At 46.6% G+C, this 27,192-nt stretch overlaps 2 protein-coding genes and 1 long non-coding RNA gene across 8 annotated transcripts in view; 2 read left to right on the top strand and 1 right to left on the bottom strand.

Moving 5' to 3' along the window:
• COL26A1 (collagen type XXVI alpha 1 chain) overlaps positions 1-5,457 on the top strand; it is a 181,391-nt gene extending 175,934 nt beyond the window's left edge. For all 6 annotated transcript variants that reach the window (XM_027664461.1, XM_027664462.1, XM_027664460.1 and 3 more), the window contains one exon: positions 645-5,457. In XM_027664461.1, the coding sequence (XP_027520262.1) occupies positions 645-817 (173 nt within the window). In that variant the 3' untranslated portion in view covers positions 818-5,457. The remainder of the gene's footprint in view (positions 1-644) is intronic.
• Positions 3,226-10,004, bottom strand: LOC113957216. The gene is made up of 3 exons (XR_003531095.1): positions 9,900-10,004; positions 5,448-5,584; positions 3,226-3,334 (listed from the first exon to the last, which is right to left on the bottom strand). It is a non-coding gene; the product is annotated as an uncharacterized LOC113957216 (long non-coding RNA).
• On the top strand, positions 8,376-26,972 carry LOC113957215 (3 beta-hydroxysteroid dehydrogenase type 7-like). The gene is given in 9 exon segments (XM_027664463.1): positions 8,376-8,605; positions 12,289-12,444; positions 15,453-15,561; positions 19,473-19,572; positions 20,451-20,613; positions 21,516-21,814; positions 21,816-23,838; positions 24,757-24,886; positions 25,016-26,972. Coding segments are annotated over 7 exon segments (1,116 nt in total). The 5' UTR covers positions 8,376-8,457; the 3' UTR covers positions 21,957-23,838; positions 24,757-24,886; positions 25,016-26,972.
• Positions 26,973-27,192: the final 220 nt, after the last annotated feature.

The following is a 27,192-nucleotide window of genomic DNA, read 5'->3' as shown; positions in this document are numbered from 1 at the left end:
ATCGAGACATCAGCATCTGCTGCTGAAGAGTGGCCTGGTCTGGTGGATATTTAGCATTGTTTAGCTGAAGTAAGATCAGGTTGGTGTTACCTGGAGGCATTGCAGGAGAAGGGACAGCTGACATCATTAGATTTATTCCCAGCTTTATTGCTAATTTGGCTGCAGCCCTAAGGTGGATCAATCCTTTTGTTCAATCATTTCAGTGCCTCAAAACATCCTCCTTTTTACAAGGAGTGAAATGGTCCTTAAACCCCCAGGAGCATCACTTCCCAGTGACCACCTGGCCTCATCCTCCAGCACAGGACCTGTGGGCAGTGCTGAGTAGCTGTGAAAGCCCAACTAAAATTATAATCAATGAAAGAACAGAGTTTTAGAAATGAAACTACAAATGAGAACAAGGCCTGCTGGGCCACGTGCAGGACGAGCACTGACCCCAAAGAGTTTAGGCAGAGCAGAGGGAAAATATCTACTCCAGGAGTAGTGTGATGGCAGCAAACTGTAGCTCCACAATTGCTTCCTGGCTGGAAAGACAACAGGAGGGACCCCAGTGCTTCCAGAGGAGGTATCTCCCAGAAGGGCCCCTGTCTGTGTTCCGTAGCCTCCCCTGTTAAATAGTGCTCTCCCGTGACTTTCTCTCCTTACAGACTCTTTGTCTTCCATTGAGCCAGGCTCTGGACAGGATGTGATCCCGGGCTCCCCCCTGAGAACCAGCATCAAGATCAAGCGTGGAGGCCCCCGGCAGCCCCAGCCCTACCAGATCCTCTCCTCGCTGCTGGAGGACGGAGAAGCCAAGAGGAGAAGCAACCGGATGAAGTAGGAGCGTCCCGTGTTCTCCCTGCGGGTCACCAGTTACAGATACAGTATCCCAGTGCTTATTGCAGACTGCAGATGGAGTGGGTAGGAGGCTGCAGTGTTGGCAGCTGGGTTTCCTTACCCCCCCAGTGCTGTGCCCTTATTGCAGGGAATGTCTTATCCATAGCTCAGAGAGGGTTTTCCTTGACTTTGTTGTTTTGCCTTTGGAATACCAGCTGGCAGGTATCTCAGAAGCTGCCTACAGCAATGACACCTCCTGGCTGTGTCTCAAGAGTTTAATCCTCCCCTTGTTTCCTCACTGCCCTTGACAGTGACTCAGTAAAGCTCTGCTTAACTGGCCAACACAATCCATCCCACCCAGACTCAAAGCCAAGCCTCAGCCTTGTCCCTTGGTGTAGTTGGAGGCATCTGCTTTTATTTCATGTGTTGGTGTCATACTGGCTTCCAGGTGGAGGTACCACTTCCACAGGCCATGAAAGCATGACCTGCAAGGATTTCTTTTAAGCAAAGAAACAAATTAGAAAATCCAAAGAACATTTAAAAGTGTTTCTCTGAAATGTCAGGTGCCTCTCTGGACTTTAGCATCAAAATCTTGGCTTTTCATGTTGCCAATTGCACCTGAGTGACATTATTTCTGTTTGTGGCTGGCTAAGCAAGGACTTTTGATGCAAATGTTTGTGGCAACGTTGACTTTCTATCTATCTTCAGTGAAATTACACTGTTTCTGTGAAAATACAGAGCAGTTTGCATGATATGATGGAATTGTGCAAGAATTTTCCCATACTGTGTTCAGCTTGTGCATACATCCAGAGATAATTAATTTAAATGGTGGCAATAACTATTCACAGAAAAGGATATTTTGCAATCATTTCTTAATCCTACAGCAATAAGGAAAAAATGTTTTCACAGTGTTTTGTTTTAATGTTGTGAGTAAATCCTTGCCATTTGAATCTGGAGACAGTGTAGTAGCAAACCACAGCCTAAACAATTAGTGTCTTGTCAAGAGCTTATCTTGCACTGGATAAACAGAGACTCATTTTACTTTTTGCAATAACTTGTTATTTTAGGGGAAGTACCAGCTTCCAGGTTTAAGGAGTTGAACCTGCCCTTCAGTGACAAATGAATCACTCCACCTGCTGTGCTAACCAGGTTGGACAAGGTGAAGTCATTCATGTAGACAGTGAGTTTTGTTAGAAGGGTGAGATGAACCAACAGAACTGATGGTTACTGCTTTTTAATTTTTACTTCCCCTGTTCTGACAGTTTGCAAATTCAGCCCAGGACAAAAGTGATCAAGTTGAGTTTGTGTTTGTCATAAGTCAGGTCCATTGGTCCCATTGTATCTGGTTCCTGTGCAAGACACAGTTTGTCTGAACAAGGTGAGCTGTCCTGCTGCAGAATGTCTGTCAGAAGGTGCTGCAAAGACCAACACTGTCCATTTATTCAGCAGCCCAAGTGATCTTCCCAAGGCCAAGCCGGAAGCCTGTGGTTCACTGGAAATGAGGCTAAAAATGAGGAGCTCAGCCAGCCCAACATTAGCCACACATTAATTGACTTTCCATATACACTGTAAACATGATGTACCCACAGAGATATCCAAGCTAAAACTTTCCTCTGAAGAACCTGAGCAGCTCTTCAGGATTGCTGAATTCACTGTATGTCTTCCCTTGGCCCTGCTCTTTGGAAATCCAGCCAGAGATCCCAAACCAGGTGAAACAGCTTAAATTAATGCTGAGAAAGCACCAGAAAGATGTCTTTTACTTCTGGAGCTAAGTAACAAACAGCAGTGGTTTCGGCTGGGTTGGAGGCAGCAGGAATTCGTGTCCTTGCCCTGCTTTTGCATCTTCCCTGTGCTTGGCCAGTGCCAGTGGTGGGGTTCATTCAGCTGCCAGCCCACCTGGGTCAGCTTGTGCTGCTGATCAAGTTTTCCAGGGGACATTTCAAAGAAACAAACCCAGAGTGTTGCAAAAGCTTGGAGAGTTCCTTGCCTGCACTCTGAGTTACAGCTGGAGCATGATGTGGTCAGAGGAGAAGAAAACAAGTAAAACTGCCTAAGTCAAGCAGGTTACTGACCTCCAGCAGTCATCCTGTATCCACAATCCCTTTGGGATAATGAAATAAAGTCTCTTTGGAAGCATCTCAGTTTCAAATCCAGCACTAACCCTAAATCCAGTGTAACTCTAAGTTCAGGATGTTTATGGTGCTGTACAGAGCCCATGTCCCTTCATCCACTAGTGGGAGGGCAGTGGCTCTTTTGGTGGGCAGCTGAGCCTGGTGCAGCCACTGGAACTTATTATTCTTGGAATAATCTTTCCATTTAATAATTAAATGTGCCAAAAAAAGATGTTTCGCCATTTACAGGCAGATCACTGTGTAGGAATTGGGAAGTACTTGGTTACCTCTTTGTTGAATCAGGACCATCTTGGTCTTGGATCACATGGACGCTCCAAGACATCACTGGGGGCTTCCAGGAGATAACTCCTTGTGCCAACAAGTTGGTGTTGGAAAATCAGGCCTGGAGACTGAGGAGAAATCTCAGTTCACTCTAAACTTGTACCCTGGGCAGATTGGTGCCAGCTATAGTTGATGCCACATTAACAACGTGCCCTCATAGCAGTTTCAGGAACCAAACCAAACCAAAGCAATCTTTAAAAAGGGAAATGGTGAAATTCAGTTTCACTGGTCCTGTAGGTACAGGGTTGAATTTGGGGAAGAGGGAGTACAAGGAGGCTGTTTTCACTTCCCTGACGTTTTGGAGGCTTCCCACTGAAGTGAAAGAGAAATCTTTCTTCCTCTGAATTTGTCTTCTGAACTCAAAGCTGTTGCATGAGCTTGGTGAGTGCTGAGGCTTTAGTAACTCCTCATGCTGAGGCATTCATATTGATGAGGGGGTTGGATTTAAAACAAATTACTGGTAAGATGAAAGGAAAATTTAATGGAAGTTGTTTGCAATTAATCCTGCCAAGTCAATTGTCAAAAGGCTGGTTAAGTTTGGGTTGAGATCATTTTAATTACTGACGTTTCCAGACTTCTGCATGAGCTCTGTAATTTTTTCTCCCCATACTTCTTGCTTTCTTTAGCTCCATCTCTCTGATGAGGTACTGTATCTTTAATTGGGGGGCAGTAGGATTATACCAAATGGACTTTCTCTCTCCACTGGGGTTTCATTCCTCTCTACTTACACAAGGATTGGATCACACTGTTGTGCCACCCCGTTTAATTATGTTTTAAAGGTGAACACAGCCTCACACACTGACATTAATGATATTGATGACTAAGCAAACCACTCCAACCACATTTTCCATCATAGGCAGGATACTGAGGTTCATTTCAGCCAGGGCATATAAATGCTTCTTGCCATGTCTATGTAACTTAGAAAGGGGATTTATCTTGAATGCGTGCTCATTTAGAAATATATTTTAATTAAAATGTTTAGTGCTTTATCTTACGTACATACTGTGCAATACCATAGTGTGTTCTTTCCCTTTTTTATTTTTTTCCTAAGACTTTTTTTTAAAATTCTTAATGTTTGTTTGAGCTCCAGTGTGTTTTTGACTTGGATCAATTCCTTGCCCTCAGCTAACCAGAAGCAGCAACATTGCACAACCAAAAACTCTTTGCAACTCGTGCACCCTCATGTTCACCAGCAGCCTGGTACCCTGGGAGGCAGGGAATGCTTCTCTCCAGAGTATCTCATTTGCACTTACTGTAAGGACTTGATAGCAACCCAGGGAAATAGGAATAAAATAGAGAGGAGAGCCCTCACTGCTCCCACCAAACTCCTCAGGCATTTTGCCATCACCTTTCAGAGGAACAGGCCTTAAAAACCAGGTGCTGGTGAGGTCTGGTGGGGCAGAGCTTGTGGCTCCCCAGAGGTTCTCTGGGCTCTGGGCTGGGCTCACTGCCATGAACTGTTGTAATGTAGGACCCTGAGCACTGTGACAAAGGCTTCCAAAAGACAATCAGCTTCTGGAATTACTTCTCAATACAGTTATTGCAAATCCATCCTCCTCCACGTTTACAGCTTCTGCCTTGCTCGAGATGACATTCCACTGGGGGTTTGGGGGTGTAGGGGGTTAAACTACTCACTCTGTGATGTCTTGGTTCCCTATGAAACCAAGGGTGCAAAGGTGCTATAACTGTTCACAAGGCACATTCCCATCCACAGAAGGAAATGGTAACTTTTTCACCAGTTATTTTACATGGTATCTTTTTTATTTATATCAGTGTGTTTCGTATGTGTGCAAATGGTCCTGGCTTCTCTCATGGGGATCAGCTTTACAACCATTTGGTCTTTTATAGGGCAGCCATACACAGTATCTTGCAATCATGTGTAATTTCTTAACTTAGAGCAAGAATAAATCTCGTCTGACAGGATGAACTCATTTATGGCAGGCTTTAATGTTTGTTGTAAACACAACCTGTTTGTTCCACCTCTTGCATGGTTACTTATCTGTTTTCATATTGCTATGTTATTGTTCAAAATATCTATTTCTCTTTATTTGCTATGGGGTTTGTTACTGTATATGGAATGTTTTGTATTCAGCATTTTCTTTCGGAGCAGAGTGGGAACAGTATTCAAGGACCCACAAATACCAAAGACCTTTCATGTAATGCACTGAGAAATAAACTTACTGTAAATGAATATCTTGTCAGGTGTCCTCTATTTGCAAAGTTCAGGGCAAGTTCAAGCAAACTGCAGCCTGAAGTCAGGGCAGCTGGTTTTTCTTCCTGCCAGCTCAGCTTTCCCTGGTTGTATATTTGCAGATCTCCTAAAAAACAAGATGTGCATGAAGGCCCTGCTTCTGGTCACCTTCCATGGGGGTGGAGGGGCAAAAAGGGCCCAGTTTCCCTGCCCTCAGTGGGACTGACTCCTCTGCAGGTGTCAGCTGTGCTGCTCCACAGGGTCTGAGATCAGCCTGCAGGACACAGTCACCTCTCTGCATTCCCAGCCCCACCAGCCAAACACAGGGGCACATCCCACCCTCCTGGGGAGGTGTTCAGTTCCTAAACTAAAGGCAGCCCAGGTGAGCCTTCAGGTAATGTCACCTTTGAGCATCTTGCTTTGCACTGCAGAGTGAGGCACTACCTGGACCTGGCAGATGCTTCCCACAGGGACAACCCTCGTGTTCCTGCAGGAGTTTTCTGTCAGTACAGATCCAGGATCACAGCTCTGCCTTGGCTGAGAGAGGGCACTCAGAGGACGGGTGGTGGAGCAGAGGAACAAGGCAGAGAGGGAATTCTGCAGTGCTTACCAGCATGAATTAAACCCTGTTGTTATTTGTAACGTGCCTCACTTGCCCTGAGTTTCCTCACAGTTCAAGGAGTTGAGTTGGCTCAGCTAAGACAGCAAGGGCTGCCTGGGCCCCCTCCCTGAATTCTCCACCCTGGTACCTCCAGGTGTTTCCCTCCTCCTTTGTGTGTTCTCTGAATGTGCCTCTGGGCTCATGGAGACCCCTGGAGTCATCTCCTGTGATGACTGTGATGACAATTCAAACTATCAGAGGAGGATGTGGGTGGGGACATGTTTAACCTTCCTACACTGGGAACAACTTCCCATTTGGATGCAACACCCCTCTGTTTGCAAAGGGAGGCTCTCCTCTCTGTAGGAGAGGACCTGGGCTGCTTCTGTCACAGATGTGCCAGTTCTGGTTTCTGAACTTGTTTTTCATATCCTAACAAAAACAAGAGATATGGAAATGCCAGCCAGTTTTTCCCCCACTGATCAGATTACACTCAGATATGCAGATACCAATAGTGCAGCAAAGGCTAAGCCTTGTAAACACTGAGAAATGTCCACAGAGTCAAGGCCTCAGCTTCACACAGCTCTTTGCATCGCTGATGAGGACATCCTCAAGGTTACTTGATGCCAAACATTCCCATGCAGCACTTCTCTGGGTCTCTCAGGGTGTATTTATCTTGGTTTTTGAGTCCTAACACCTCCAACTCCGATATATTTATCCTTGCAAAAAGTCCTCTGAGGGAAGGCAGTTCTGTTAATCACCACTGTACAGATTGGGAGTTGCTGGATAAAAGGCTAAATTAATTTCTTGGGACATTTGTGGCTGTGCTGGTCTGCCAGGCACCAAATTAGCATCAGGCCCATGTTGGTCTCTGGGCCATTATGGCCACTGATTGTAATCACAGCAAGGGGAACAGACTCCTCCTAACACTTAATGCAGCACAAGAAAATCAATGGCAGAGGGGAACAGACTGAACTTGCAGCAGGAGCTGATTAAAAGAAAACTATTTATTCACAAACAAAACACAGCTACTCTTTGAGTTCTCTGCCTTAACTCTTCATTAACCACGTTCTCAGCAGCAGGTTGCTCTACACCTTCCTTTTTACAGGCAGACAAGCATAAATGCCTTAGTAAGACTGGCCCCAACCATTCACACAGTTGGAATTGCTGCCACATTTCAGCCTGGGGGTGGGGAAATCAGTGAGCCTGAAATGGGAACAAACTCACCCTAAACTTCCCAAGCAACTCTATGGCCAGAAAAGCAACTTCAGACTACACTGTATAAAGGAAAAGTAATCAGGGAGATTATATTTCCCTATTTACCATTGTTACCTCTCTAAGAACAGTTCACCAAAAATGGTGACAAGTTGGTGCAAATATGGATTGAAAAAAAATTTGACTACTCCAGACTTAAGAACAGTTTGCTTGGCATCCAAGAGAGCCTGGGACTGCTCAGGTCTGACTTTGTTGACTCTGAGCCTCTTCATGGGAGAAACAGAGAGAACAGGACAGGTCTTCCACTCCACATGCCACTCTTAGGACAGGATCAAGCACCCTGGATAAAGCTGATCTGATTTTTTTAAATCCAATGGCAAACTAAACAACACACATTCTCCATGGCTGGACAAGTAAAGGTGTATCAGCCACAGGCTGGCAGGGAAAACACAGCAGGCCCCTCTTTTACTGATGATGAGAAGGAACTTTTCTAACAAAGGATGTGGCAGAGCTTTTACTGCTAGGTAGTTTTCACATTAAGACTTTCCCCTCCTAAATATACATGAGAGTGTGTGTATTCCAACTGAGAGCAGCATCCATCCAGGAGAACCACACCAGATCCTCAGACTGGGAGAACCAGTGACCACAAAGCCTCTGGCCCTGTCTGTGCTGTGCATGACCCAGCTCAGCACTGGAGGGATCTGTGCTCTGCAGCCTCTCCACAGGTCACCAGTGCCTGGGGATGAGGTCTTTGGAGCTTCACACTGACAACTGGCTGCCCTGAGCACCCCTCCAGCACACACAGCCTTTGTGCAGCTCCCAGAGGCCCCAGCTGACAGAGCAGCCTGTGGGAAAGGCCTGGCCAGGATGGAAAACTTCTGGCATCCAGATTTTGGCCTGAGACTGGCCACATACCAAGGCAATCCAGAGCTGCCCTGCTGATCATGGGCTACTGTGGGAGAAGGAAAAGGCTGAGTCAGAGGGCCCAGGATGGGCCTGTTGCAAATCTGTGGGACTGTGCCAAGGAAAACCTGATTTATGTGTAACTGGACAGAGTTAATGTTCAGCCAGCACCATTCTGTGACAGCTAAACCTTAGACTTAGTTCAGAAAACACACTGGCTGAGAGCTCAGCAGAGCACAGAAGGATCCTGGCAGCCACCTTCAACCTCAGAAACATCTTCAGAAATGGATGGGGCCTGGGTCTACCTGGTGACAGGAGGATGTGGGTTTATTGGGGAGAAGATCGTAGAGCTCCTGTCTGAACAAGACTACATCAAAGAAGTCAGAGTTTTTGATTCAGTAGCAAGAGGAGAAGTAGAAAATCTCACCACAGGTAAGAAAAGAGCATCACCATCTATTTGGTGGCCAGAACCCTCCCTTTCATGGCAGATGGAATAATGTTGGAGATGCCACAGTTACAGGCACGGGGTTAAACAGACTTGATAAAGAACAACTTCCAGCTCTGATTTAGTCCTGTGCTGAAAAACCTTTCAAAGAAAAAAAAGATCCATAGCCTGTACCCTCCAGAGATATCACAGGAGGATCTAAGTGCCCAGACAGGGATCAGTTGTAAGGAGCAATGTGCACACTGAGTACGTGACAGGGGAACTTGGCTGCCCAGTTGCTTCTGCTCAACCAGTCTGATTGACAGCAAAGGGACACAAAAACATCCTCCTGAACTGCTCCAACCAGTCACCAATTCTGAAAGATAAAAATCCTGACAATAATAGAAGAGAAACTCAGCATCTGCTGCAGGTATTGTGAAATAAATTATGGAAATAATTGGGAGAAACCTACAGCAGCTTTCCTGTGCATATGAAGGAAGAGGTGAGTCTCAGTAAACACTCTCAGAGATACTAAATTAATCCATTTGATCATATTCTGAGAGCTGCCTTCGTCCAGGGTTGAGTACAGTGAGATGCACTGGGGAAAAAACAACCTGTTTTACTGGATTCAGGAATATCCAAGCAAAACAAGCCAAGGCAGCTCAGGTAATGGTGGGCTGGGTCCCCTCTGTCTGACTGCCCAAACCTTCAGCCTGCTTTGAGAGAGGCAAAAGTGATAAGGGAGATCCCATCTGTGGGGAGATATCGATAGAAGAGATACTTAGAAGTCTCCCAGGGAAATATCAGAATATCAGAAACCCTCCCTGGCAGATGAACTCAGCAGACTGGCTTCCCCGGGTTTCAGGGAGCCAATTGCCTTAAAAGCATCCACAATTGAAGAAAAAGCTGTTTAAACCATAGGGAGGTGCCATAATCCAGGCTCCAGGAGTGGTCTGTGGCCTGACACCACAGCAAACAAGGCAGGAGCAGCCTGAGGGGCCATCCCAACCCCATCCCTCTGCCCCAAGGCAGACCAGCCCTGCAGATGTTTGTCTGTCCTGTCCCCAGGCCACCTCAGGCAGCCCATTTATGTCTGCAGCACCAGGCCACTGCTGTGGTACAGCCTAATCTGCACTTGGAGTCCTTCATTTCTCATCCACCCTTAGAATAGGTGTTACACTATTACTGTAATTTTTTTTACAACAATCTCCATCACCTATAAACCACCTCCTTCCACTCCATACTGGTTTCTCCTTTTGGCTAAACGAGCACTCCCTCCTTCCTCCTCTGCTCCATCAGTACCTCGGGCACTGGTGTTGCTCCCTTCTGGAAGAGGGGCATTGAGGTTCGGGCAGAGACACCAGTTGTGGCCTTCCCACTGCTGTGTAAAGCTGATGGATTTGTGCCTTCCATCCTGGAATACCTCCTCCTGTTTCCCCTGTTACTACAGTGATGCCTTTTTCCCACTCACAAGGACCCTTGTTGCCAACAGGCAACAGCTCCTGAGCTGCCCTGGCCCAATTTAACCCTTTCATGAAGAGCTGCTGCCTCTTCCCTGCTCAGCCTTCTCTTTGTTCCTATCAAATTTCCTCTTTCTTTTCCAGCCTCTCTGAGTTACACTCAGCTCATTCTCTAATCCTCCAGTCCCTCCCTGTCTGATGTTATCTGCTGATTTAATGAACAAATCTGCCAGATTCTTGATGAAAACAATAAAAAAAAAGACTCAAATACAGCAATAAGCCCCGGAGAGCCCCAGGGCAGGCACCTACCACAGCTGGCAATTCCCTGGGAACCTTAATTCCCTGGCTTTGTGCTCTCCCTAATGGGGCTGATTTAGCCCTGTGTTTTCCTGACCCGTTCAGGAGAATGACACAGAGTTTCCAAAGCCCTCCTAAAATCAAGATAGATGGCATCAACCTGTTCCACAATATCCCTGCAGCCTGTTACCTTGTCATGAGAACAAAGGAGGTTTATCTGGCTTGATTTGTTCTTGACAAATCCTTGTCAGCTGCTGCTGTTCTCCTTATTACCCCACAGGTGCTCACACACATCTCATTTCAGTGTGTGCTCTTGGATTTCCTGGGGTTGAAATCAAAATGTTCTGGAATTTCCTGGCTCTTCTTCACCTCCTTTCTAAGCACAGGTGTTTCATTTGCTCTACTGCAGTTTTCCAGTGCCTTCAAAAGTTCTCCAAAGTAGCTGATAATGCAACAGGGCTGCAGTTACACCCATCACCTCCTTATAGCTCTTATCAATCTGAAAATTTCTCATGGTTGCCTTACACAGCTGCCCTAAGACAGATGATGTAAAAAAGACTATTTAACACTTCAACCTGATGGGTTCCAGGCTTTCCCAAATCACAGAGAAGCAGAAAAATGCCCCAAGAGTCTGCTGACATCCTGGTCCTCTGGGCAATTGTTTTACCTCTGCTACATGGACAACTCCTTTCTTTTTCCCCTCTACTCTCACTGAAGCAACTCTGTGTTTTAATATTGAATTATTTTTAGTATTATCATTCAATATTAATTAAGAATATTGAGTGTGAGTCCACCAAATCTTTGCTATGCTAATTAAGAAAGCAGCCTGACCCTTTTGTAGAATTCCAGCCTCCTTCTCCATCCCATGCTGCTCAGAAAACATTCAGAGCTGCTGTGTTGGATTCTGTCCCTCCCTTTAGTTCATGAGGAATAACCCTGTTCTCTTCCCACCTTGTCCTGGTAGTTCTTCAGTGAGGGTTTCCATGTCATATCACTTCCACAGCTGCAGCCACAGACCCTCCCCTGAGCTGCTCATGTGGAGGATCCTTCAGAAATCCCTGCCCTGACCCCGGGATGCATTGGGCTCTCCAGACAGCCACCAGTCCAGGGCAGAGGAGACTTCTCCTTCCTGAAGCAATCCTGTGACTGCATTATTGCAAATCCCCAAGGAGTACAGCCTCCTAACCCCAGCTCCTTGCTGGCCTGTTTCCAACTACACAAAAGGAAAAAGGGAAAAATCCTACTCAAACATTGCAACACTGTCTCAAAGCAAGAAAATTAGTAGTAGATGCCAAGAGTAGCTATGTATGGAAAGCTATGTTGAGGAAGAAGAAGGGGGAGAAAGGAGATAGGGGAAAAATTCCTTCTGAGTGGCTCAAAGAGAGGAATTTCCTATGAAACTTTTAATACCTGTTACGTTATTTTCCCCTCCCATCTACGGTGTTTGCAATTTAAATAAAGCTCTGTGCAGTGTCCCTTGAAGTCCCCTGGTGTTATTCCCAGCAACCCCTAAAAATCCTCTGTCTGAAGGAAAGTGTCCAGCAAAAAAAAAAAAGTGTCCAGCTTCCCAAATCCCCAGGGACTGGAGCAGCCCTGCGTCCAGCTGCAGCTCTGGGCCGAGTGTCTCCTGCTCTCAGCACTATCCTTGGACGCAGACAGGGGATTTGCCATGACAGACACAGCTATTCTGGCCCACTGTTCATGCAGAGTGCTGTGCTGAATCAAACCAGATGCACATCTGGCTTCTTGGGGCTCGGAAACAGGGATGAATTTCCCCCTGGCGTGACGTATTCCATCGGTACAGTCACGGCCTTGCCCTGCAGACAGCAAGGCTTTGCACGCAGGATCCTCGCTCTGCAGGAAGGTGAGGATGTTGGTTTGTACTTTTTTTTTTTCCCCCCCCTTGCATCTCTGGTTCTGTTCTTTTCCCACAGCCACCACTCGTGTGACAGTGGTGAAAGGAGACGTCCGGGACTCCGAGGCGCTCCTGGCTGCCATGCAGGGGGTGCACGTGGTGATCCACACGGCTGCCCTCGTGGACTACAGAGGCACAGTGCCCTTCTGGGAGATGAGAGCCATCAATGTGGGGGGTAAGCTCTGGAAAACAAGGAATTAAACCCAGCCTTAGCTTCCTCACACACCCTGGTGCAGTCACACGAGAGGCTGTGACAAACACCCGCTCAGGTTTTGCACTCCCTCGCTTCAGTTCATGAGGAATAACCCTGTCCTCTTCTCACTTTGGCCTGGTAGTTCTTCACTGAGGGTTTCCATGTCAAAACACTCCCACAGCTGCAGCCACAGACCCTTCCCTGAGCTGCTCATGTGGAGGATCCCTCAGAAATCCCCACCCTGTCCTGAATTCCACGCACACCACTCTGCTACGAGATGGGAAAGGTGCCCAGGACCTTTTTTTTTCCAGTGGAGAAGTTTCTGCCTTTGCCCCTCTGTCCTTGTTCGGGGCAGGTCATGCTGCTCCTCATCTCAAAACATCAGCTCTGGGCTCAGTTATTATACAGCTGTTCTGGTCCAGGGTATAACTTTCCCTGATAAGGGATCCAGAACATGCCCACAGTGGTAAGAAACTGTTTAGTGTGTGACAAGGACAACAATTAAAAGTTAACCCCTGTTCTAGGCATCTTCCCAGGGATAAAAAAAAGCCCTGTATACACCTGCACAAGGCTGTACCCTTTCAACTGCACCCACCAGAAGGGAGTGACATTATTTTAATCACAGTCAGAGTTCCCAACTGTCATGTACCTACAAGCCACGTGCACTGAGAGCTCCACACCTCGTCCTTCCGACCACCAAGAGCCGGGTTTGTGTTCAGTGCAAGATCTGCTCAAAGAAAATTTGTTCATAAATCCAGGAAATAAGCACAGGCTGTAAAAATAATGAAATCCCTATTACAGCAGCAATTCCAGTGGCACCTCAGGCTGTTAGCTACCAAAATAGTCGTTAACCAAAGGGAAGGGATTTAATTCTTTTTTTTATATGTATATCTCAAACCCGGTTACTGCTTAGGGCTTCTACTATTTGCTGATACATTCAAGGGTAACATTTAAATTCTTTTTGTTGTTTTCAAAACTAGATGCTTTTAAGAGCCTGTGTTGTGCTCTTTGTGTACTGAGAATATTCAGAGCCTGAGGCTTCCCACTGCCTTGTAATGGCTTTGTGAGACCTTCCTCTTCACTGTGCTTGCTGTGAGCAAGGTACTTCAGCACAGGCAGGTTTTTAGAGAACACTGGGCACTCCCCTCTTCAGCAAACCAAACCTCTTGCAGATGTTTGTGACATTCCCAGAAAACCACACAGGCAAAGATTTTCCAGCATGACTGAGTGTCCCTCAGGGGCACAGTTTGGGATGGCTTAACAGGAGCCTGTCCTGCATTTCTGCCTCCCCTTGGATGGCTTCACGTAGACCTCCCTAAAACAAACCTGCTGCCCTCACCAGGACTTCTCCAAATCCCAAAGGGAGAGAGTAGTCTAAACTTTTCTGTCAAAATCACAGCAGATGAAAGAAAAAAAATGGTATTTGATACCTGCTGCAGACTTCATGGAAAAAAGTAGGGTCAGAACAGGTCAAGTATATAATCCTCTAGCTGGCTCCTCTGTGCAGCTCAGGCCGCAGAATTTCATCCAATTATTGCCTTAAGCCCAACAATTTGTGGCTAAATTGGACCAATCTTTTTCAAAAGACTTGTTGCCTCCAATTAAGGGTGCAAGTTAATGGGCTATCTATCATGTCTTTCAGCAAGCCATAACAATGCTGAGGAGTGGTGGTGTGGCTGTGGTTAATTCCCATTTCTGGCAAAAATTTACATCTTCTGCTTTGATTCTCTCCTCTGTTTCAACCACTGGCTGCCGAATCCTGTTACAGTCTTGTTGACTAGATTGAAGAATTCTCTTCTACAAGAATTATTTTTTCCATCTAGTCACTTAAAGACTTTTTAATCTGCTTTTTGTTAAGCTGAATGGGTTTTAACTCAGCTGTTTCCAGTCATGTTTCTCAGCAGGGGTTCTCAGTTAATTTTACATATTGTGATAGGCTCATGGAGAAGTAGACTGATCCTTTTCCACCAGGACTTCACATTGATTCACGCCCTCTGAAATTATCCTAAACTCAGGATTTCCCTGATAATTTCAGATTATGCCTTTAACAACAAAGAGAACAGGAATCACGAGCCCTCCCACACAAGATCTGCAGGGAGGCTCAGGGGCAGAGTCTGATTAGCCAAGTATAAATAGTATGGAGGTTTCTGGAAACCAATCCTACGAGCTGCTTCCTTCAAGATCTGCCCTATCAGATTTGAAGGCCCTCAGAATGTAGCCATGGTTATGCTGTTGTCGCTGAGATTCTCACAGATCAGCTTGAATCAAAATCACAAGGAAAGCAAAAACCACCTCTGGAAGAGTCATAAATATCTGAACCCACAGAACACCCCAAACCAACCAAACTAAAGCCACACACACACCAACCCACAGGTTCAGCCAGACCAACTTTCCTTAAACCAAACCATGCTTTGGATTCATCTGTTCTTCATGTGGACTTGTGGGCTTCCCCTGCTGTCTTATTTAAAATTCTGCAGCTCTCAAGGGCCTGCTGCAATGGTTTCACCCTACAGCACCCTGCAGGGCTTCTGTAGAGCCACACATGCAACTAAAACACTGAGCCTTTTGCCAGAAGGCTGCAATTCACCCAGCAGTCTGTCCACAAATCAAAAAAAGGATGGAAAACAAAGAGTTCTGCTCTGCCAAGCTGTCAGCTTCCTTTTTGTTAGCAAACAGAAAGTGCAAGTTAAGTCAGTGGCCAATGGCCACAGAGGTTAAGCCACATTAAAGCTACAGATGGAACTGCTACTCCTATAAACCATCCATTCCCATGCAAACACATCCAGGGAACTGCAGCCCTGACCTGTGGCTTTGCATCTTCCCAGCCACAATAAAGCTGGATCTGCCCCAAGTGTCAGCATCCCAAGCCCGGAAATCTCTTTTGAGTCGCACCAGAGAAACCAAGCCAAGGTGGTTAACATTTGTCCTTCCTGAACAAGAGGAATCAAGGCAAGGTGTTTGATGCCTGTCCTTCCCAACCTGCCCCACAGGTACTGAAAATGTGTTGAGGGCCTGCTGTGCCCTGGACGTTCCATACCTGGTCCACACGAGCTCCGTTGCCGCGGTGGGACCCAACACCTTGTGCGAGCCCATGTTCAGGTGAGGAAGAGCAAATCTTCTCCATCCTTCTGGATTTCCAGTTAAACAGCAGTGAAACTGCAACCAGGTGGAGAATTCAGCTGTGGCTACAAAGGAGATATGTGTTGCCTTTCCTGTCTATTCCTCTTCTCTTCCTTGAAAATCCTTCCTTGCCGCTCTTCCCATTCGGGAACCACCTCTTCCCGACCTGAGCCTGGCCAGCTGTGACAGCAATGACTGAAAGGGTTGGGTGGGAGCTGTATGGCCCAGCTGCACCTCCAGGCTGACCCCACGTGCACATCCCTGCTCCTCTGAGCCCTAAAATCAGTGTCAGAGAAGGTCTCAGATGTTTGAGGTTTGGGACATGGTCAAGTTGCATTCTGTGTCAGGTCACAGTTTTTGCTCTTCCCCTTACAGTCAACCCAAAGGGCAGGTGACTCTCTACTGCTGCCAACACACTCTCCTTCCTCTTCCCAGCTCCATAGGGAATTGCCATTAGGCCTGTACCCATCTCCTGCTATCAGATGTGGGCAAATCTCACGTAGCACTAACTCCGAAGAAAGTAATTTGGCCACACAGTCTCAGGGCACAGACGTATTGGTGTGAAGGTTCCCTGCAGCATTCAGGTGTATTTACACCCTTCTGTTACCTGGGTCTGACCTGTAAATTGTGTCCTTCTATCCCTCAAAATCCGTTTTCCTGGCAACAAGCTCATGAGGGCTGATTCCTGGACTCCTGATGCCACTACTTTGGGTCACTGTGCTCAACCCATCTCCTCTGTGTGTGGCTCCCATGAGACCGACCCACAGACCCAGAAGAAGCAGCAGAGCTTCAGAAAACTCTCTGTGGCAAAGGTGGGATTTGCAGCAACACAAAGACAGTGGTCAGAAGTACAATTCTGAGGTTTTTTTTTGCTTACAGATCTTTGATCTCCAGAACTGACTGTCACAATCAGCTGCCACTCCCACTAAGGGCTCAGCACTGGGACACCTTTGGTATTCCTGGGAAAGCAGTACCTGCACACTGACAACAGGGCTGCTATTTCTGAAGACCAGGAGTTATGTCTTTTCAAACCCAGGTTTGAAAAGTGTTTAAGTACCCAAATCTGTAGAATAAATGTCTGGCTTATGGGGAAAAAAAAAATCATGAGAGCAACAAATCACTTGGGACCACGAGCACCAGAGAGTCTGTGTCACTGCAAAGCTATGGAATTTGTTCATTAGCATATCCAGGTCATTTCTAAAAATGAATGTAGATACAGGCACATCCTTGTCAGTATTTTAGTCCTGAGACTGAAAAGACAGATGTGAATAGATGTCTTGAAAAAACCGACCCTAGATCTTGCCTGAGAGCACAGTCCTTTGGCTTGTAATGGTGGCACCAGTGGGGGCAAGCAAAACCCAGCTGGGCTGAAGCTCGTGGAGTTACATCTGGACATCCTCTGCCCACTGCATCCCAACCCTTCCCCACCACAAATGCAAATAAAAGCACACCTAGAGCCTCTAAGGCATTTGGCAGAACACACTCAGGTTCTGCCATTAAGCTGGAAGGAAGCTCAAGAGGGTGGCCTTCATTCTCCAGTGATTTTGATTCCAAACTAATGGAATTACATAATGAGAGAAGGGTCAGCCCCCCAGTCAAAACTTACACCACGTGCCTCAATAGGGAGCCCAGGGATGGCTGGAGGGCAGTGAAATACGGTCCCGTTTTCCAGACTGAAAGCACCTTTCCCCTTCCTCTTCTCATCTCCCCCTTCTCCACCCAACCTGTTCCACCCTCTCCCTCAGTCCACGATCCCGCCTGCCTTTCCCCTTTTTCTCCGTCCCCCTCCTCCACCATTCCTCCTGTAATTTATTTAACTCCCTTTTACGTTGACACAGACAAAGCCCGGTGAGTCTCCGGCCGGGGCGATGGGTGCGGGGATGGCGCTCACACCTCAGCATCCGACAAGAATAGAAAATGCCTCTGTCAGTCCCGATCCCCCCGGGACAGCCACGGCTGAGATCCCTCCTGACAACGCTGCTCCGCTCTGATTAGCGTTCGGTTCTCTCTGATCGTTTTGAAAAGCAGGAGCATTGTGCTGAGCTCTTTGTTACTCCCGAGCTCCGGAGGGGAGGGGGAAGGCACACGAGTGGAGCGCTGCAGCCCCGGAACGCCGGGTTGGGTTCGCCCCCCTTTGTGAAGCTGCTGCTTTTTAAAAGCTTTGCGAGGCAAGAAAAAAAAAATTGGACAGGGGGAAAAAAAAAAAAAAAAAAAAAAAAAAGAGAAAGCAATTAAAACTAGAACTTCTAGATAACCCCCCCTAATTGTCTTGGGCCTCTCCCGGGCTTGCAACAAACCTTGCACAGTCTATCTTTTGTCTCGCTTGTTTTTCGGTTTGTCTCTTGCTCATCACCTGTAAAGACAGGGAAAGGGAGGAGGGTTTTGTGATAAAAGCCCAGGGTGTGCAAGGAGGCTGCATTTCTGATGCTCCTAACTTATTTCTGTTGCTGTGGCACAAGAAGCCCCTGATCTCAGCTGGGATACCTGGCACACAACACACTGGGCTGCTGAACAGGCAGGAGCAAGGCAGCAGCATTATCCACGTTTTACACATGGAGATCTGAGCAGAGAAAAGAGAAAGCAAGTAGCCCAAGGTCAGACAGGGAGCCTGAGACAGAGCTGGCCCTCCCGGGGCCCAGTGTTTGACAAAAACACCTCTGCTGCAGATCTGCTGTGTGAACTCATCACAGGCCACTCAACCCTTCCAAGAGGTGCATCCAAGCCCCATCTGCCAAAGGAGCAGGATAATTCCCCACTGCCCTGCATGGGGTGCCTCATGCCTGGCAGAGTCCTGGGTTTGCCTGGAGTGGATTTCTCTTAGAGAGCAAAATATAGAGTAAATGAATTCAAAAACAGGAAGAAAGTCTCCTGCAGCACACAGAGGGAGAGAGAGCTGATCCATGCTAGTCGTGGCAGCAGGGGAGCAAGTGCCCACACAGTATTCATGGCTGGTCCTTCCCAATGCTTCAAACAAGGTTTCTTCACTCCCCAGCCCCTCCAGAGCCCACTGGATTTGCTTAAGCAAATCCAAATTAGTGAAGAACTAGTCTGATCTAGAACCACTGGGACAAAACACCTTCAGCCTGGTGAGGAATAGAGCTGCTCTCTTGTTTCTCCTTGGAATTATTTCAGGCCCTGTGAGGCCAGTTACACTTTAGTTCCCAAGGGTTTCCCCTTTGCAGCTGTGAGGTGGGAGGCTGCAAAGGAGCACATTGTCTTCCACAGCCACAACCCAGTGTCCCCAGCACGGCTGGAGCCCTGCTTGCCCTTAATTGTGGGTCATTGCTTTGCCTTCCCCTCAAACTTAATTTGTTAGGGGAGATGAAGGAACAATCCCAGCACAAACCTGCTGATTGCAAGGCTTCCAGATCACCAGCAGCTCTATCACATCCCCAGCAAATGCCTCCCAACTTTAATCAACTCTGTGAGAAAATTAAGCAGCAGCTTCTCCTTTTAGTTTATGGCTCATGAGAGGCTTTTCTCTGCCTCTAATGAAAAAATGAAGCAGGATTGCTCTCATTTTTCCTGCCTTCCATCTTCTTATGCTCTTTTCACCTTGTTCAGCTTCTGTGAGTGGCTGAACAATGTAACTCCACTGCCTTCTAATTTGCCCACTGAGATATTATTTGCTTCCATCACACTCTTGGACAAAACCAAACCCAGCTCTCAGAAATCAAACCAGTGCCCTCATGCCAACCTGGATGTGAACACCACGGACCACCTGGTGTTTCTTGGGGCCTTACTTCTCCCAGACTGCAGCAGGGACCTCAGATTCCCATAGCTGCCAGCCAGCAGCCGTCCCCGGGGAGCAGGGACTGCAGAGGAAATCCCGCTGGGACAGATGTCTCCAAACCCTGTGGTCACTCACCATCTCTCCCAATGTGTTCCAGAGGAAATGAGGACACTGAGTACAGTGGGGAAGTGGAGCTGCCCTATGGGAAGACAAAAGCCATGGCAGAAAAACTTGTACTTGAAGCCAACGGAAAAAAGGTACCAAATCCAACGGCAGCACCCCTGGGATTACAGCACAGGATGGGGAAAGGAGGGAGTTGGTTAAAAAGACCCCACAGCTCCTGTCTAAGTGTTTATCCAACTGCTGCCTTGATTTGATGCACAAACCACAATGTCCTAAGCTTCCCAAAGCCCAGTATTCCCACAGCAGCAGGAAGCTGCCAAACTCTGGCAGGATCAAAGGATGCTTCCCTTTGAGCCCGTGCTTCAGCTCCAGCAGGACTGTGACTTTGGAAAGAGCTGTGCTAAATCAGGGTTGAAGAAACCAGGTTCACCTGGTTCATACTGCATAAAAGTATAATTTCCAGGCATGTCTGAGTGACTTCAGAACCAAAAATATTGGTGCACCCAGAGTCAGCCCCCTACCTAAGGCAGCTGGCCAGTCTTTGAGAGTGCCAGTGCAGTCAGCAGGCAGAGCAGTTCTTCTAGGGAATGAAGCAGAATGTAAAAATGAGACCTGTGTCCTAAATCACTGCCTAGAGCATCTCTCCCCCCGTTACAGTTTGAGGCCACTCAGCTTGGTTGGTCTCCTCTGGTACCCGATTTTAGTTGTTGCAAAAACTCATTTATACATAACAACTGCAGAAGAGTTCATGCCACCAGCTCCCTCCATCCAGCACCTCTCAGGGAGCATGTGTGGGTGCAGGTGAGCTATGAAAAAAAAAAGCAGAATCAAACTGGGCACCTCCTGGCATTTTTAGGCACCCGAACCGTGTCCCAAACATCCAGAGCACCTCCGCAGATGGCAGCTCCTCTAGGCCAATATTCCCAGGTTTTGAGTTTATCTGGCAAACCCACAGTGGAAGAATTTCACCTCTGAGTCCATCCCTCACTAACATCCCTCCCCCATTTTCCAGCTGAGCCATGGTGGTAAACTCACCACCTGCATCATCCGTGCCAACACCGTGTATGGGGAGAAGGCAGCGTTTCTCCTGGAGCTCTACCGGGGGGCCAAGGCCAGGAAGGGTGTCCTGAACTTCCTGGAGCCTGAGGACTCGGAGAGGAATCACACCTACGTGGGTGAGGGACTGAGCTCTTTGCCTGCTTCAGCCACAGGGGGTTTTACACATCACCTTAACCATAATCTCCCGAGACAGAGAGATGAATGTGGTCAATGAGCACAAATGTTCTTACAGCCACAAAACTAAAGAATTTTTCAGGCAGCTGCTCACTACAACTGTTTTCCTGGGAAGGGTTTTCTTTTTTTTTTCCTTGGTAAAGGTTTAAGGGGGTATATGGGGGGCAGAGAGAGAAATTCAGGTAATATTTTGAAAATGTTTTTGCTTTGAAAAGATACTTAATTTTTTCTTCATTAGAAGACATCATCTTACCACTACTTGTCAAATTCCTTACAGAAAAGGCTGTGCTACATAAATGATTTTAGCAAGCACGAGAAACTACTCACAAAGCCTACAGGAGGAGTTTGTTGTGGTGCTGAATGCCTTTCAGGGGAGTACAACTCGCCATTAAATCATGCAGGGGTTCAGTCATTTCCATGCAGCACACTTAGATGTCTTTTCCCAAAAGTGCAGATAACAGTATTTTGAAAATGCTCTCAGAGAAGAATCAGGCCCAGATAAATGAAGTGACTTCTTCAAAGGCTCACAGCAGAACCAGGAATAAAACCCTCGAGCACTGACTCTCATTCATCCTCCTCTCACTACAAAACACTGCCCTTTCCCTTCACATGAACCAGGATCACGAGGCACATTAATTGTCCAGCTCAAAGAGGAGACCAAAGGTTTAAAGGATCTTGGAGGCCTGGATTAACTCCTCAGTCTCTCTGCAGTGCAGCTAAGCACACCATGAGTGCTCTGCTTCCCAGCACTGAGGCTGGCAGATCCAATGTACTCATTCTACAGCAAACAGGGAAATTCAACTCCTCCTGAATACCTGTTTCTCTCCCCCTCTTATTTCTCCAGGGAATGTTGCATGGATGCATGTCCTTGCAGCAAGGAACTTGCAGCTGAAACCAGGCTTACTGGCAGGACAAGTGTACTATTCCTATGATGACACTCCAACCAGGAAAGGTTTCCTGGTCAGGCACCAGCTGCTGTCCACTGCAGACCACTCGGTGAGACTGGGCTCCCACATCCCCTACTGGAAGATGTGGTTAATGATACAACTGCACAGGATAATCAGGGTCATCTTGTTGCCCTTCTGGAAGCCACAGCCTTTCCTAAACCTGCCTTTGCTGAACACAATAGTCACCACCTTCTGTCTACGAGACAGACAAAGCCTCCAGGCATTTCGGGTACAAACCCCTGTTCACCTGGAACGAGAGCAAGCACAGAACTGCCCAGTGGCTGAGAGCAGCTGTGGGGAACCTGGAACCCTCCCAGCTTCCTGGGAAGAAGAACTGAACCCCACTTTTGGGGTGAGGAGATCGCTCATCGCACCGGCAGGTTTCACCTGAGCTTCGCAGCGCACACAGATCTCTGGCAGGAACTTTGCAAACACAGAAATCCTGGTGCTGAGACAGAGAAGGAGCAAAACTCTGAGGCTGCAAATACATACACCTGTCATGCCAAAATCTCAGCTGTTTTGTGTTCTCCTGTGAAACACCGGGGTGCATTTGAAAGCTTCCTCTCTTGCAGCCACGTGGGCCTCAGTCACTCCCATGGTGCTACCACTGCACGGGGTCACTCCTGGGAACAGGACAGACAGGCTCAGATGAGAAAGGGTGCCCAAAAACCACCTTTTTGGTGAAATTAGTTAACCAGTTTTGTTCCACAGCCTAAGGAGCCATGGCCTCAGACAACTGGTGGGATGTCTGTACTGGCTCATACACTAAAGGGTATTCTTTTGTATAAAAAGCAGACTTTTTTGTATGAAAAGTGATACTTCTGGGGAAGATGAGGAAAACCCAGCAAGTTCTTGGTCTGCTTTAGGATTTAATAAACAGAAAAAAAAAAATCAACATCTTTTCCAGAACTACCTTTTGCAAGATGCTTCCTGTTATTTTTGACACGTAGAATATTACATCTGTTTAGAAATATTACCCCTCAAAAAAGAAACCTCCGACCTCTTGTGCTAACAATGTATAGGCTTAGTTCCTAATTGCATGGATGGAGAACTGATGTCTACAAGCTCAAAGGTGGGGCTCATATATTTTTAAGTCTGTCCCAGCACTCCAGCAGCAAAGCAAAGCAGATTAAAGCCCACGTTCAGCTGCTGTGCTGGCAAACAGCAACTTCAAGTGAAGGCCTGAGGGGCTGCATTTATGCTAAATAACATTTGAACTTCAGGAGGGAGAGGTCACTTCAGCTCGTTCTGTGGCACTGCAGCTACACAGTCCATCTGGGAGCAGCGTTTCACAGATGATATTTTCCTAACACAGATGGGGACAGGCACTTCCAGAAAATTCACAACAAAACTGTGGTTTCTATCAGTTTATCGGCTTCTCTATTTTTAAGACATACGGAGGGGCTGCTAAATCTACATTATGCACAACTGAGGTTTCAGTTTTCACTCGAGCTTGGAGGAATGGGGCATTTTTACAATGCTGGTTCAAATCTAAAATTAACTCTGTTGGTATCACACTTCTGTGTTCTGTGAATACACACCCATCTCAAGTGTTCCTAGAGTAAAAGTGTGCACATGCACAAATCAAAGCTTATTTTAATTACAAGTACCCCAATAATCTTGGAAAAAACAAGTTTCAGCATGGCATCCTTGACAGAAATGATCAAAATTTGCTTCCTGCTAGTCCCTGTAATTACCCAGGAAGGAAAGTGGAGCAATACAGCGTGAGCTGCCAAGTTACATTTGCTGAAACTCACTCTCACATTCACTCTTTTTCAAAACGAGCTTGCAAATCAGAAATCAGTCGCTCTGGTAATTCATTACTAACTTCACAAAACAAATAAATTCGGGCAAAACTGTTGCAGTCTGCTCACAGAGAATTTGAAAGGTTGAAGTGTGTAAGTGAGCAGCTCCCTACTGTTTTTTCCCCCTACCATTTGTGATTGGGGGGGGTGGTGGTGTTTAAGGGAGTAATAAAATTCCTGGGTTTTCTATTTTCGCTAAAAGTCTCTTTGCAGGTTTTTTGCCATTATCCAAGGGGTAGCTGACAGCCCTTTAAGAATTTGATGAAGAAATCCACCCTCAATCCCTCGTGCACATCGCCAGGGGCATCGCCCCGGTGTGTCCGCCTTGACCTCAACAGGTTTTTAACGCTTCTGAAACGATGGATTTATCCTGCCAAAAAAGAGCCACTGGGTGGAGCTGCGAGTCTGGGAAGAGGTACCATCCTCGTGGGAGCCTGTGCTGCACCCGCTGGGCTTTAGATGCTTTTTAAAAGAATTAAAATCCCTTCCCAGGCAGGGGTGGGAGCCTCTGCCCAGCCAGGTCTGTCCTCAGTCTGGGGCGCTTGGAGTTCTGGACTTCCCTTGGCTGTCTGGAAGCAGTTTTATCTTCCCGTAGCCATGGAATCAAAGAGAATGGAGAAATTTATTTTTCCACTCAGAACTCGTTAGAAAAGAATAAAAGTTTGCTTTCTGTGTTTAAAAATAGAATTAAATCTGGCACCCCGAGCCCCGGGAACGCTTGCGCAAGAACAACACGTCGGTGCCTCCGGTCCCATTCAGAGCCCTGAGTGTGTTCCTTTGTGGGATTTGGAGCTGCTGGAGATATCAGATGGGAGAGTTGTCAAGCCCCAATACTATCCCAGAGATTAATGCCTTACAAGCTTGCCTGCTTTCAGAAACCTCGCTGGGAACCTCATCATGCTTTTGTTCCTGTCCTGCTCATCATCACCTCTGATTCTGATGCTTATCAGGATGCAGATGACATGCAGGATAAGCAGCAGGGATTTTCAAAGGTGGTTAAGTGCAGCATTTTTCAAAAGCATCTGAATTAGTTGGCTGCTCAGCTTTTTTTTCATACCTACCTACCTCCCAAGCTTTGACAAAAGCAAGCAGAGGATTCCCCTTCCCGTTCATGGCAGAAATGGGGGGAAAAGTTAGACAGCAAAGCCTCTGTGCTGCTTTCCAAAAAGATGAGTAAGCTTCCTTTGGCTGCCCTGCCTTTTGGCTCCTCCAAGCTAATGCTGCAGCAGACTTCCTGTTAGATCCTTGATTTTATCAGATTATAACTTGTTTTCCCCTGGCAATGCTTTAATTCTTTCTACTGCATTGGGTTGTCATTGGCTTTTCTTTTCAGGGTCTCAGCCCTATTATGTAACAGCAGCAGCAAAAAAAAAAAAAGAGAGAAAAGAAAAAATATTTCAGATCTGTTTCTACTTCTGGAGAGGAGCCTTTGTGCACAATTACTCATCCAAGAGATTCAGCAGGTATAACTGCTTCCCCCAGGGGCTCCATTATATAATTGGATTTCAGCCATACAAATTAAATCCTATCTTACCCCTTAGTTAAGCCAGGCAGTAAGTATTTAATGCTAATATCCCTGACAACTATTGCAGGGAGAAGCAGAGCTGGAGCACAGAGGAGACAGATGCAGGCAATCTCTGCCGCAGGAGCAGGGAGGATGAGCAAGGAGTGCACTGACAGAAAGACACCTGCTGTATTTTAAACATGGCTAAACTTCCCCAGGACAAGCTGGAGTTGTTGTCTGAGCTGGAACGTGGCTCTCCCTCTGTTTTCCATCCTGCAATATTCCCATGTGTGCGCTGAGCGCTCACCCCCCAACATGCACACTTCAAAGAGCCACATGCCTAACCCTGTTTGAGTTTCTGTGGAAGTCTCTGTTCTTGTGCAATGTCTGAAGGAAGCGAATTTAGTAATATCACAACTCAAGCCAAACACAAAACCAAGCAAAGGATCCCCAAATTAAAAAGAGAATCTCAACCGAGTTACTCATTCATCTGCATTTTCTGCCGCGTTCCGTCTTCTCCCGGCGTGTTCCTGTCAGACAAAGCCCTCTGGGCAGAGACCATCTCTTTTGGTGTCTGGTACATCAGTCACGGAGTTAGTGCATAGTAATAAAGGAAAACAGATTCCTGGTAGGAGTTAAACCAGTCAGTCTGGTACCGTAATTGGAACATAATCTCATATTGACAGTATTTAACACAGGATGTGCAGGGAACAGATGGCAGCAAGCCAGGCCTCCATCGGCCTGCAAATATTGGAAAGAGATTTTCCAAGTCCAGCTCCTGAACCTCATCTCCGATGTCGGAAGCTTTGCTTCCCCGAACGGGCCTTGAGCCACTCGCTAATCCTGGTTAAAGCCCCACACGCTCCTCTGCTCCCGGCCTTGCAGACAACCAGAGCTCCCACTGCCAACTGCCTCGGGAGCGCTTAGAGAGGGAGCTGAAACAGCATCGAGGGCAAAAGTCTCCACAATCCATTGGCCCAAACAGTCCCAAACCTCTGGAAACACCTGTGAGCCTCTCCCTGGCAGAGGGACCTGCCTGTGGCACCAGGCACGACCCCACCTTCAGTGCCAGGGACACCCGCCCGTGTCACTGTGCTGCTGCTTTCCCCTCTGAAAGGCCTCAGTCCTACCATGATCTCCCAGGAACGTGCTGGCAACAGTGACTGGTTCCTTTCTCCAAGCCCAAAATGCTGAGCTAAAGCAGGTGAAAGGAGAGGAAGCACATTTATTCCAACACTCATCCCGTGGCACAGAGTGCAGACACGGGCTCAGCTTTCCAAGGCTGTGGGAGAACCATACCGTGCTTCCTATAGCTGCTACAGAAAGTTTAAATTGATTTTTCTCTGTTTCAGCAATTAATTCCCATTAATCAACTTACTGTACAATGCTGTGCTATAATTCACGAGTTTTATGCACTATATGAATAAAATTGCACATATATTTTTATGTGATTTTCATTTAATTGAATTCCGGGGAGATTTATCTGCTGGGTTATTAATAAATCTTAATATGGCCTATAACATTCAATTGATATTTAATTAACCTGCAATAACTGCCTTGTAAAATGTAAATTAAATGCTTTATTTTTTCCAGGCATATAACGTTAAATCAAATTCTTCGTTCTGCCAGTAAAACAAAAAAGAAGTGGGGGGGAAAAAAACAAAGCTCAGATCTGAAAATATTTGATGTTTAAAGAGGTTCAAACTCGAAACCAGATCCATGCTTTGTAATCAGTTCTTCTCTCGAGGAAGTACTTTTCCACTGTCTCCCCACCTTTAAAGATCACAGGAATTTGGGTGGATTTAGATGAAACATCAAAATCTCAGGAGGTTGGAAGAGAAGTGAGAGGCGCCCATTATTAATAATAAGGTTGCAAATTCCCATAGGTATTGTGGTATTTGGCATTTTTCTTAAAGTCTTGGCTCCTACAGTCACAAATGAGAATGTCAATTTTCATTTAAAAATAAAAAGAAAAAAAGGAAAGATGTTAAAGCCCTTTGATAGGGGAAGTTTGCAAACCTGAATGTCAAAGGCATGAGAACTAAGAGACAAAAATACATAAAATTTGATCCTTATCTTTAAAAGTATCAGAACTTTTTGAGATTGAGGTGTTTGAAAACTGGGAGGTGGCAACAAATGATCAAAACAGCCTTTACAGGAAAAGATGAGAACAATCCAAATTATATTTTAAGATCAAACTGCTTTCCTCCCCCTCCCCTAGCAATTTACATAGATCTACATTAAATACTGCAAACTGCAAAAACA

Source organism: Corapipo altera, unplaced genomic scaffold, assembly GCF_003945725.1.
Source record: "Corapipo altera isolate COAL_440 unplaced genomic scaffold, ASM394572v1 181b, whole genome shotgun sequence".
NCBI classification, from domain to species: domain Eukaryota; kingdom Metazoa; phylum Chordata; class Aves; order Passeriformes; family Pipridae; genus Corapipo; species Corapipo altera.
The sequence above is the reverse complement of the archived record's forward strand: the minus strand, read 5'-3'. Positions and strand labels throughout refer to the sequence as shown.